Source organism: Mytilus edulis, chromosome 9, assembly GCF_963676685.1.
Source record: "Mytilus edulis chromosome 9, xbMytEdul2.2, whole genome shotgun sequence".
Classification (NCBI taxonomy): domain Eukaryota; kingdom Metazoa; phylum Mollusca; class Bivalvia; order Mytilida; family Mytilidae; genus Mytilus; species Mytilus edulis.
Window position 1 is genome coordinate 6,921,342 of NC_092352.1, and position 12,636 is coordinate 6,933,977.

A 12,636-nucleotide genomic window follows, 5' to 3' on the forward strand; every position below is an offset into this window, starting at 1 on the left:
CAAACCTTCTCCCTTATCTAAAACACTGCTAATGGAAAAGACCCTTTTTTGCTTAATAGTATGACTATAAGAAAGTTGATAACTGTAATACAACCAACTTGAACAACTGGGTCTGTCCTTCTGTCAGCTTTATTCCATACTCTGTTGATACCTCCTCAGTTGGCTTGTGTTGCTTAAACTCTAATGTACTCAGTGTCTGAAATGTATAATAAATCTTTGAAATGAACAATCGCTAGAACTATTTAAGAAAGGACTAAAGACGCATCTATTCAAAGTTGCATTTGTGGATCGCTCATAGTTAAGACCTGGAACTGAGATTGGTTGTATTTGACTGATGTTGATTTTTAATATTTTGTGCATTTTAGTCTGATTTTATGTGTTTCTGTATATTTTGATATAATGTTGTTTTTTGGTGTTTTTTAACAAGCTGGAGTATTTTAGTAACTTATTTTCAAATACAAAATTCAGCACATTTTAGAAATATTTAGTTAAGATAACAAGTTTTCAAATTTTTACTAATTCATTAATAATTCTTTTAAGTCATTATATGTATTAGAAGTTACTCAGGTATATTAAAAGGGCATTATGCCAATTATTTAGTCTTATTGCCATAGGACCGAAAAGAGCAGATTCCTCCAGAGAAAAAAATACACCAAAGGGTGAAATAATGTCCTTAAAAAAAATCTGCCGTACTGATGACAAGAAATAATGTAATTTTTTTACCAGGCAATAAGTATGCTTCAAATTGGTGTACACAAATAATCATCTTCTGTTAGATTAGCGAAAGCTGCAGAGTCACTACCCATGCTACAATATATGTAGCCTACCTGTTTTGGACCAAATATATTTGAAATATTTTCCTTTACTGTCTGGTTACCTTTACTGGATACTACTGTTGTTCTGTTCCTATAGTGAGAAAAAAAAAGATGTAATATAATCAATCAAATGCTGTGTCTTGCTTGCAACTGCCGCTATCAGTGTAATATCGTAATGTGACAAATCAAAAACTAAGTCAAATGATTAGTGAAATACAGAAAAATGAATTAAAATAAATGGAGAATGTGTCAATTGGACACAGATAGATGATGTCCGGGACATAACTCAAAAACGGTAAATGTGACAAACCCATATTCGAAAAGTATCTGAGTTTTGTGGTAATTAGAATTGTGTAATAAGTTTCATAACATTTAGTTGAGGCAAACTTAAGGTTGAGAACGGATAAAAAAAATAATTCAGCAATTTTTCAATATTTGTAAAGGTACATACTTGTAGAACGGTAAAAGTGTTGCCACTTGAATTGAAATTTGATCTGTGTTGTGTAGGAATACACATGCATTGTGTATAAGTTTAAAAACATTTGGTTGAGGAAAACTAAAGTAAGAGAATGAAAACCAATTTGAGGACATGCAAGACGGACAAGGGTAACACTAAATGGCAGAAGCGTAAAACTTTTTTTAAACCTATATTACGGAAAGCTCTAAAGATGAAAATATCAAATCTCATTATAATGTACAAGTTTTTATAAATTCATTTTAAGTTAAGGTACATGTATGTGCAATTTTTTCTTTACTTTTATGCTTATTTCATATCATACATAGCCGTTTGTTTTAGTTCTATCAAATTATCTTTTTTTTTCTGCAATTTAGAGCATGATGCATAGTACAAACATGGGTCTTTTGTAGAAGACTAGCTATGGTAGGATTATATCAAGGTCTCTTCTGGTCTAATTTTAATATTGGTTTGCCTGTCTCATAGATGTTTTCCCCAACATTTACTTCTATGCATTACTAACCCTTAATTTATATATAAGCAACATCAGTTATTAAACATAGTAATTACATGTCAAATATTATAAGCAGCATATGTAGGGGGAGAGTCCTTGGTCCCCAAAACCCTTTTATGGAGCTACATATATATAATGAATGTAAACACTTTTTTATAATTATCACTCAAAATGTTTTTAACATTGCTGGATCTGGAGTGCTACATAATCTATAAAATATAATAGTAAAAACAAAAGGGCAGCATCAACCAAACCTATGCAATGCTGTACACTCCAAAGAGTCCTATAGTAAGTTATCATGTTACTGCGGCAGCTCAACTTAAGGTCTCCACGGAACATTTGAAGGTCCCCACTATGTATTGTTTACCTTAACTACACAAAATACCCATAAAATATTGTTTTATATCTTGGCCTCTAGTAAATGTTCTACTTCTATAAACGGTTGCCTATAATTGCTTACATCCACTGCTTTTCAACTTTGGTAGATATTTGTCTCATTAGCAATCATACCACATCTCTTTTTACATTGAGTAACTCTTAATATATTTTTATAAAGGAGGATAATACATCTTGCAAGAAACTGGAAATAGTTTCTTAGATACCTTTCCCTTACAATGTACCTACCCTTTGCCAGTTTGATTTGTACAAGTTATTCGTACACCTGTATTGATGAGGCAATATGCATTCAGGACATGTACCATCTTTACAAATTCCTTCTTCAGATTTCGTTGGAATTCTTTATGTCTAACAGGAAGTGTATAAAATAGGTTCTGTAAGGTTACTGTAGTACCAATCTATAAATAAGATTATCGTATAATATAAAATCCTGACTGTAACATTAACTACAAATGTCGAAAATGTTTTGGAATGTTTTTCACCAGATTGCTGTATAATCTTAGGGCTTCAGTTCAAAACAAAAATTAATCATCTTTGTATCACTATATATGTTTATATTTGCTAGAAATTGAAAGTCTAACGTCTAAAATTGAATCACGAAGTTATGTTTAATAATAGTGTTTTGTGTGCTTCATGGAAATTCCAGATTTTAAGTATTACATTAGTTGCAGTGCTTTCAGTAGTAATATGGTGCTATAGAGCAATCAACTAACATCTATAGCTAGTGCCGATTTTTGAAGATGCAAAGATTTTTCTTTAAACCAAATTTAGACCAAAACAAAAAGATACATGTGTTGTGCTAATTCTTTTGTAATTCAAAGTATCAGAAAACAGGAAGTAGGTGTCTAACAGACACAAAAAGCACTCACACCTTACTTCTCATTCCTGTCAAGCTGTTGGTCAATTGCAAATAAGATGTCTATCTAATCAGTAGTATTTACCATTCGATATATTTAACCTTACCTGTCTAGCCACTGATGACCTACTATTGACCTTGCCATGGTTATCATATTCCAGTTTAGTACCTACTTCTACATCTTTGTGTCTGGTTACAACACTCATAATACTGTAAAGAAGGACTAACAATATAATGCTATAAGAATATTTATAAATTCAGGTATTATTGTGATGCTTTTACTATTGCATAAAATGCAAAAGGGTTATAAACGCATTAATAATTTAAACTCTCATTTTGATTTTTTTAATTCAAATTAAGGAGGCTCGCGGGTATAAGATTTTCCAAAAAAAAATAAACATTTATTTATACCTTTAGTACATTTTTGTAGTTGTTACTTAATCATATGGTACAAAAATCATTCCAAAAAAATCAACTTGTGTTGGCCCCAGGTGACTTTTAAAATGTAGATATCATTGAAAAAGCTTCAAATTATATCTCCCTTTGGTGCAAAAATGCCATTTTTTGGCATTAAAATTGAAATATCTTTTTTAACTCATCGGTGACCTATATTTTTTATTGTTGTTTTCGAATGAGCTGTACATGAACTTAATAATTGTAAAATCTAAGCGATTGCTGTAATTTTGTTCATTTTTTATTTCGATATTACCTCTATTTCTACTATTAGTTCAACAGAAAAAAAGGACATTAACAAAAATGTATGCTTCTTTCGAAGGCAGATTGTGAGCGTAAATGAACGGTGATCCATGTTTTTATTTAATTTTTCTATTAAGTAAAAGATAAAGTTCATTTATAGCAAAATATAGCGAAATCCTATATTAAATAAAAAAATTGATTTTGACCTGCGAGCCCCCTTAAACAGGATTTTTCTCAATATTGCAAAAACTAAAATTGCATTTTAGTCAAAAATGACTGAATCGCAATAAAAAATGCATGCAATAATTTCTGAATTTACAGAAACTGAGAATAAAAATGCAATTGGCTATAAATTAGCTTTCTTAAAAGGTGAGTAAAAATTCTACAGCAAAATTGTTTTGAACATTTATTTTTTCATGTGTTTTCTGTTCTGTTTTACAAGGTACAGTTTGGACTGGACCACTATCCACTGTACAACAAAAGCATAGAAGAGTTGTCTTCAAAATTTATCAATCAAATAAGGAGAGTAACTACATGTACATTATACCAGACTGAAATTCTTTCTAAAATCTTTGTCCAGATCAATACTTCCCCATCTTTCCACTTAGCCAAGATTTTGATAGATGGAAGTTTGTTTCAGTGAACTGTTTTCTTTATTCCGTTTAAATGTTTTCCTTTCAGGGTATTTTTGTGAAGTTTTTACCTCAAAGCACACAAGGAACTCAATGCTTCTCCTCTGAATCCAAATGTTTCCACATTTATCAGGTCTGAAAAATCTTCTAACTTAGAAGTATGATGTTTCAAAGCTAAAGAAAGAAAAAGAAAACATAAGATAGCATGTGTTAAAAAATTCAGAGTATATATGTAAGACTCAGATCGACGTCTAGTCTCTAATCGATGTCCGTTACTCAAATCGACATCCAAATCTGACGTCACATTAAAATAACATTCCAAATCGAAGGCCAATTGAATTGTATTCCTATCTAATCTACGTCCATTTTTTTTGGCTTCTTTAATCGACGTCAGATTTCTAGCGCCTCTAATCAACGTCAGATTTCTAGCGTCTCTAATCAACGTCCGTTTTGGACACATAATACAAAATTGACTAAATTTTTGACTAAAATGCTAATGCTCAGGATAAAATTTGAATATCACGGCCCAGGCCTTGTGTAAATTTCCAACAATCTATGGCTTCCATGAATTATTTCTTAATTAATGCCAAAATATGCAATCTTTAATGACCTGACAACAGTATTGTAACTATATCCCTTCTTAATAAGTCTATTTAAAGGTTTTGTTAGCTTCTGAGGTGAATACTGACATTTTTGTGCTTTATAAAGAATATTTCCATAAAAAAATTGGATGTGAAATACCTGAACGTATAAGAAGTCTGCATGTTGAGCTATATTTACGAATGATGTCCTTATACCAATGATAAAATTTAGTAAATGTTTTGACTAGTTTGTGATATCGAAAACCCTGGTGTAATAATTTTTCAGTAATACATAAATTTCTCTCATTAAAATCTAAAACATTGTTACATACACAAGTGAATCGCACAAGTTGAGATATGTAAACACCATAAGATGGTGACAAGGGAATGTCACCATCTAAAAATGGATAATTAACGATAGGAAATGAAAAATCATCTCTTTTATCATAAATTTTAGTATTAAGCTTTCATTTAATGATATAGATATCAAGGTCGAGGAAAGGGCAGTGGTCATTGTTAGTATTAGCTTTATTTAAAGTAAGTTCAACAGGATAAATTTCTTTAGTATATATACTGAAGTCGTCATTATTGAGAGCCCAAATATCATCCAAATATCTAAAAGTATTATTAAATTTGTGTATCAGATGTTGTTTCGATGGGTCTTTGCTGATTTTTGTCATAAATTGTAACTCATAGCAATACAAAAACAGGTCTGCAATAAGTGGTGCACAGTTAGTCCCCATTGGAATTCCGATAACCTGACGATATACGGAATCTCCAAAGCGAACAAAAATGCATGTCCAATTGACATAGTTTTTTTGTTCATTGCTACTAAAAAATTACATAAAAGAGTTTGAACATATATATTCACATTCTGACTTTTTAAATGCCCATTTAATTAGGTGTGTGAATTTTTTCTTAATGAGAATGTGAGGCAATGTGGTATATAATAGGGTAGAAAAATCAAAATTTTGAACAGATTCAAAATCACCAATATAAGCATTCAATTTATCAAGTACTTCTAACGAGTTCTTGACACTCCAAAAGTAATTAATTCCACTATTTTCGAAGGCCTTATTTGAACAATTTATTATCAGGTTTTTGATTGTACCAAGTGTACTGGTAAAAAGAATAGACAATTTAGTAGTGGAAACAATGGCTTGAAGACGGAATAAATCTATATTTGTAAGGTGTTTTGTGTAGCTTTGAAAGCCAATACCTAGTTGGGACTTTCATTGTTAAATGTTTGAACCCTACAAAACATGTTCATGTTTAAATGTAATTAAGTCCAGTAATTTATCATTTATTGATATTGGACATCGATTAAAGACGACTACAATCAATTGGGCATAGTTTTTGGCAATACATGCCGTCACATTGGACGTCGATTAGAGTATCAAAATATTGGACGTAAATTTGAGAATGTGAAGTCCGATTTGGACGTCGATTTAAGAAACAGATGTCGGTTAGAGGCCTCACGTTGATCTAAGTCTAACATATATGAAAAGGTTAACCAAACATTTGACATCAAGTTGTTATTTCAATATTTCAAAAGGTAGAAATGAAAATTTTAAAAATACAGTTTGATTCCAGTTTGGAAAGATACAATGGAATTCACACGAAACTTTAATAATGCATTTTAGTTCAGACTTCAGAGGTATACAGACCTGTTGGTGACCTTCTGCTGTTGTTTTTTTCTATGGTCGGGTTGTTGTCTCTTTGTCACATTCCCCATTTCCATTATCAATTTTATTGTACAAGCTCATGAAGCTGTTCTTAAGGCACATTGGTTGATTTGAACAAGAAAGTTATATTGATTCTTTTAAAAGAATAGACATGCAGCGCCAAAATAAGAAATTCTTTTAACATAGTTCATTATTATTTTTTTCAACCTATTGTGCCTCACCCATGCATAGTTGTTAACTTTACATCATTTGTCTCTGGTTGAGAGTGGTCTTATTGGCATCATACCACATCTTCTTATATCTTTATATTTATAAAAACTTAAGTCTTACTGAGTCCTTCAAAGTTCTTCTCCTCAACACCCAATCCATTGTCACTGACATCAATCATCTCACTCCCATATTCTCTCAGTTTGACCTCTGTAAAATAGGATTTAAATACTATATATAGATACATGTACAACTTCAAGGCTTAACAGTTTATATGCCATTTTATCCACAAAACAGAAGTGATGAGAAAAGCTCACTTGGCCCTTCAGGCCAGGTGAGCTAAAAAAAAAAAAGGGGGAAAGGGGGGGTTCCAGCCCACAGAACCCTCCCCTTGGATCAGCCAATGCATGTTTGGTAGACCCAAATGACAACCCTAGGGGAATAATATTGGAGTGCAACTGGGTTGCTGATTGTTAGAAGAGATGACAACACATTAATTCCTGAGATCTGGGTCACAGTTCAAACCACTTAGAGTAAAACAAAAGAAGTTTTAAAACATTTAAATATACATGCTCAATCTCTTTCAGTGATACATGTACACATAATGCTAGCAATCATACCTACAATGGTGGCTCCAGCATCAATACTATTCTCTACCAGTTCTTTAACTGCTGTAGCTAATGTTAATACAACTTGTCCTGAGCATATTCTGTGTACAGACCCTCTGTCTATAGCCTTTATCGACCCAGCTTCCATTACCAGGATTAGATTACAATCCTGAAGAAAAAAATCCTGAAAATAAATTACATCTAGAAATCCTCAGGGTTCGGCCAATAAAAGAATACATGTACTACCTCTAACCCTTCCTATCCTGATTTTTAGTGCCTGGAATAACCCTAGGCCTATAAAGCTATATCTCTGACTGTGAACTGAGGATACGAAAATATATGACTTACGAAAACATATGACACAACGATATAATGCATTTCGAACTCTAGATCCGGCCCCTATACACCTTATCGCTATTTGTCCACCATTACTGGATATCACACAGGTTCCCGTAAAAATTTGACGTCATAAAACAAAATGTCTGACGCCACAATTGAAAAATGATTGTTGTATGCATCAAAAGTTCAAGCGGCCGGGTCAGCAGGGATTAGCGATAAGGTGAATAGTTGTTAATACAACTTGTTTTGAGCATATTCTGTGTACAGACCCTCTGTCTATAGCCTTTATGGACCCAGCTTCCATTACCAGGATTAGACTACAATCCTGAAGAAAAAAATCATGAAAATAAATTACATCTAGAAATCCTCAGGGTTCGGCCACTTTTTATACTTTGAGGACTGAGCGAATCAGGTGAGTGTGTGAGTTGGTTGGTTTTATTTTTGTTATATTGTATTATGTTTAGGGAAGGTTAACTTTCTGGTAATAAGACCCGTCAAGGCCTGGCTCAGGGAATTGGGTAGGCAAATGCTCACATTAATCTGTACTGATACAGGCTCCAAATGCCTCCTTTATACGCCATAACTCATGGTGGTGATCCTTATAAAGGATGCTTATATACGGAGACAAGAAGAAGAAGTATAGATCTGTAAACTAACACTAACACATGACTGACTAGTCCAAATAATTATGACGTCTTGAAAGGCTATTATAATTTTTTTCTTTGACGACTTACGTCGATGTAAGGCGTCAAAGAAAAAAATTATAATAGCCTTTCAAGACGTCATAATTATTTGGACTAATGACTGACTAAAGTAAAGAACACCGACATCATTTCAGACATTTGGAACTCTAGATCTGTAAAATTTCATATTACCACATCACAATATGGTTCTCAATTAATCTTGATGTTTCTTAGTCTGCAGGATAAGTAAGCGAAAATCTTCCAGTAAGACATAAACAACAACAAAATATAAAATTTCAATTTGGCGCACTTTTCGGATTGTCTCGCCAACCTTCCTTTCGGAACACTAAAAGTAAGACACGAACTAATGTCGGACACTATCCGGGAAAAGTTTTCGATGTTCCTCGAGTTCAATTTTAATCATAGACAAAGTTAAATTAATTAAAATGTTTCATACAATGTATCCTATTTCACGTACAGTTTTACTATTACCACATAACTGGTGAGAGTAGTATGTGTTAGTCATTTTAGGAACAACCCATAATATGAGAAATATTTTCAGTCCGGTGTTTAACCAGAGGATATAATATGAGGCTAATATCTCTTTTAAAACGAAAAAGAAAAAAATTAACACCTTCCCATACTTGAAATGGCACCAATCAATTAAAAAAAAAGCATACGCCCAAAATATGCTAGTCCTAAACTTTAAAAAGATACAAGCCTATTGGAACTAGAAATTAAAATGAGCTAATTAATTTTCAAATTTGAACACACTGATGTAGCGGCACTTTTCTCGACTATAAAAAAAACCCAGCTATAAACTTTAATTTGTTCAAACAGGGACCCTCTATAAAGTCAAGTACATACTCGGATATTTTTTTCAAAGAGATGTGCCTGTGCCTGGTTTCTAATTTATCTACAACCCAAATAAAAAAATGCTTCATCATTTACCATAAATTTGTGCAATTTTAAGTAGATTTTTATTCAGCTAAAAATTAAATGTAAGCACTATCAAATTGTCACAGTTCTCAATTTAGGGATTGTTGCACAGTTAGGGAATGGATGTCTATTAGCTGAAGTTGTCCTAAACATTGAAGTTATAGTATTATGTTTAGCTGAGTAAACAAAAATTCCAGACGGTCTGATAGATGAGATATTCCCTGCAGGCACACTTTGTTGAATCAACGTTGAATCTTTGTTGATTTTAGGTTATACATTGATCAACAAATATTCAACATTGATTCAACGTTGACAATGCAACGTTGAAATTAGTACATTGTTTCAACGTTGAATTGACATTGTGTTGAAATACCAACGCTGAATCAACGTTGGCTAAACAATATATAAAACCCAGTAGTTGTGGATACCAGAATTGTCAAAAAAGAAATATTTGACACATCACACAATTATTTTCAAATTGAAAACGATATTCACATTAAATAAAATATTTTAAATTAGTAGATTTATCAGTAATTGTTGTGGTGATTATAGAATAACACATAAAACAATCGCAGTGTATATATAAGCATTACTAATTAATCATATTGAAATAATAGAAAATTCAAAAATTTCACCCCATCCCAAAACATAATAAAAGAACCAGCGTGTATACAGGATCATACAGTAAATATAAAATTAAATATTTGTGAATAACTCCTTCCCCTTAAAAGATCCCTCCACCTTTTTCCTTGACTTCTGATGTCAAATATCTTGTTTTCATTTTTTTTTTTTATTCTTTTTATTAATTCCAAGAGAAAGACGTTTACATCAATACATAAACAATGGTTGACAACTTGAAATATAAACAACGGATAGATCTATTTAAATAACAATTTAAATTTTCGCGGCATTGTAACATTTCTATTTTAAGACTTCAGGTATGCGCATGCGCAGTTGTTTTTGTTGCCAAAGTTTGAATATCCGCCAACGAGACCACAAGTGATTTGTGCGGAGTTTTTATCAATATCTTTCCTCTATACAGCTTTTACATTTTTATCGTAAGTATTTATATTAATTGTTGTGATTACGTTATCGTATATTAGAAATGTGAACTTATCATGTTGTTATGAAACTGTACAGTACTGAAAAGTTGAAATTTTACACGTGAAAAAGGGGGATGTTAAGGACAATCTATGGATTGACCTTAGGATCAGGATCAGGATAGCATGTTACCATTCCCAAGATATCTTGCAACGTCTCATGAATTTTTATCATTGACTATTTGAAATCATATGATTGAATCAAAAGTGAAAAGAAATTTTAATCGCATAAAAAGGGTGGCTTGTTTACAACTTTGGGATGGAAAGGTCAGAAGCTATATATGACTCACCAAGTTGAACCTTTAACTTTACTGTCAAAATTGAGGTAGAGTTTGGACAAGGTAATTAAACATAAAGGGTATATGAGGGTGGTAAAAAGTTATTTGCATTTATGGCCTTTTTATTTCACGTGTTTTAGCGTTTTATTTCTCGTAATTGGTTTCGACATGCATTATTTTTGTTTCCTCTTATTTATTTTCCGTGTTTCGTCTGGGTACTCTTTAATTTCTCGTGCTAGTCCAACATTCAAGATAAAAAAAAAAGTAAACCAGAACTAAATTCGAAGTCCAGTCAGGAGATTGTTTTAAATTATGTGTTCCCAGGATATTAATTGCGATCAAGTTATCTTTTCCACGATTCGGATGCAACAAGCGGAAGCGAAAAGGTGACTGCAGGGTCTTCGTGTTCATTATCATGACTGTGTGATCTCCAATAACGACTGAGTATTAACTTCTAGTACTTTTTTCCTTAATAATATTCATGATTTAATTTTTCGTGCGTCCTTTATCCAAATTTTTATTTTCAGTGCAGTGTTTTTTTTTAGTTTTATTTCACGTGTTTCCGTGTTAAGAACCCCCTTTACCATCCTCTAATATGTCAATTAGTCAGATATCCATGCCGCAGCACAAGTAATACAGAAAAAGACATAAGTGGATAAACCTTCAATTTGTTCAAATTAAAATGTAGTAGTTAGGATTTTCTTGCAGATTATACCTAAGTCATTCTAGTCTATCTAAAAAGAAATGTAGTTGAGACTTCAAAGGACAACTGTTATTTACTTAAGTTTTCACCGGTTGTTATGCTTTTTATTTATACTTTAAAGTAATATCATTATGAAGTTAAAATAGTTAAATGTGTTGAACAGAATACAACTTTACAATGTTATAACTTTTGATTTTGTAGATGTCATCATGAAGACCTAGATGGAATCACGGAACAGCAATTCAAGTGTCTGAAAAAACAATAAACTTTCTAAAACGGCTCCAAAAAGACAAGGTGTGAGAAAAAAGAAGTTGAAGTTTCACTATTAATAAATAAAAAGTTTCAGTATTAATAAATAAATTTATTTTAATTTTATCGTATTGAATATTTCTCTATAATCAGTGGTTGGACATTAGAATACATAGGATAGAAAGTGTCCGAACAGCAAATTTTGTTTTATATTTTGACCACTCAGATATTTCAAATAGACATTGAGCAAAATTTGTGTATTAAGGGTTGTGCGCTTTCGAAATCAATAATTCTCTTGGATGATAATTTGTGTTGTTGTAAGCATGTTGTTAAATGTTAAAAAAATCTTGGTGGTTAAATTATGGTTCGTAGGATATCCCTCAACACCCATATTTGTTATTCAGTTGATTGGTTGTTATTATCATCATTGTCAAGCCATGCTCTCATCACACGAATGTGGTCACTCAGTTTTATTGTTGAAAATTACTGATATTTTACAAGTAATTGGCAGTCAATGGCATCTACATTGTAGTAAAAGTTTTGTGCACCCAAACACTTTTTATTGTTGTACCTATTGTTAACAAGACAACCATCAACCAAAGAACATTATTTATATATCTTTGCGTTACCATACAGTCTTCAACAATGAACTAAAGAACACACCATGTCAAATATAACCAGACAATGACTTTATTTAAAGATAATCAATTTTGTTTTGAGGTTATTTTTCAAACTTGAGTCTAATGTAGCAGTTATTGGATCAGGTTTCCTGAGGCAGAATGTTGCTATGGCGTTTGGCATATTGAGCGCCTAGAGAAGACAATAGCTTGCATATTGCTACAGTATAAAATTATGGACTGCAAGACAAAGAAAATACAGGATGAACGAAACATATTAGTTT

General features: G+C 32.1%; 1 protein-coding gene and 1 long non-coding RNA gene across 3 annotated transcripts in view; one reads left to right on the forward strand and one right to left on the reverse strand.

The window, feature by feature from the left end:
- The window catches only part of LOC139487551 (mismatch repair endonuclease PMS2-like), a 61,164-nt gene extending 52,332 nt beyond the window's left edge, over nucleotides 1-8,832 (reverse strand). Inside the window, exons 1-8 of one of the 2 annotated variants that reach the window (XM_071272433.1) lie at nucleotides 8,659-8,820; nucleotides 7,457-7,613; nucleotides 6,960-7,046; nucleotides 4,435-4,537; nucleotides 3,143-3,245; nucleotides 2,408-2,577; nucleotides 828-906; nucleotides 99-196 (exon numbers count right to left, since the gene is read on the reverse strand). In XM_071272433.1, the coding sequence (XP_071128534.1) occupies nucleotides 99-196; nucleotides 828-906; nucleotides 2,408-2,577; nucleotides 3,143-3,245; nucleotides 4,435-4,537; nucleotides 6,960-7,046; nucleotides 7,457-7,592 (776 nt within the window). In that variant the 5' untranslated portion in view covers nucleotides 7,593-7,613; nucleotides 8,659-8,820. Of the gene's footprint in view, nucleotides 1-98; nucleotides 197-827; nucleotides 907-2,407; nucleotides 2,578-3,142; nucleotides 3,246-4,434; nucleotides 4,538-6,959; nucleotides 7,047-7,456; nucleotides 7,614-8,581 lie in introns of both variants that reach the window. The other variant, XM_071272434.1, reaches the window with a different exon arrangement.
- Nucleotides 8,833-10,299: 1,467 nt separating this feature from the next.
- LOC139490241 (uncharacterized) lies at nucleotides 10,300-11,862 on the forward strand. The gene is made up of 2 exons (XR_011656252.1): nucleotides 10,300-10,463; nucleotides 11,688-11,862. It is a non-coding gene; the product is annotated as an uncharacterized lncRNA (long non-coding RNA).
- The last annotated feature ends 774 nt before the right edge of the window (nucleotides 11,863-12,636 follow it).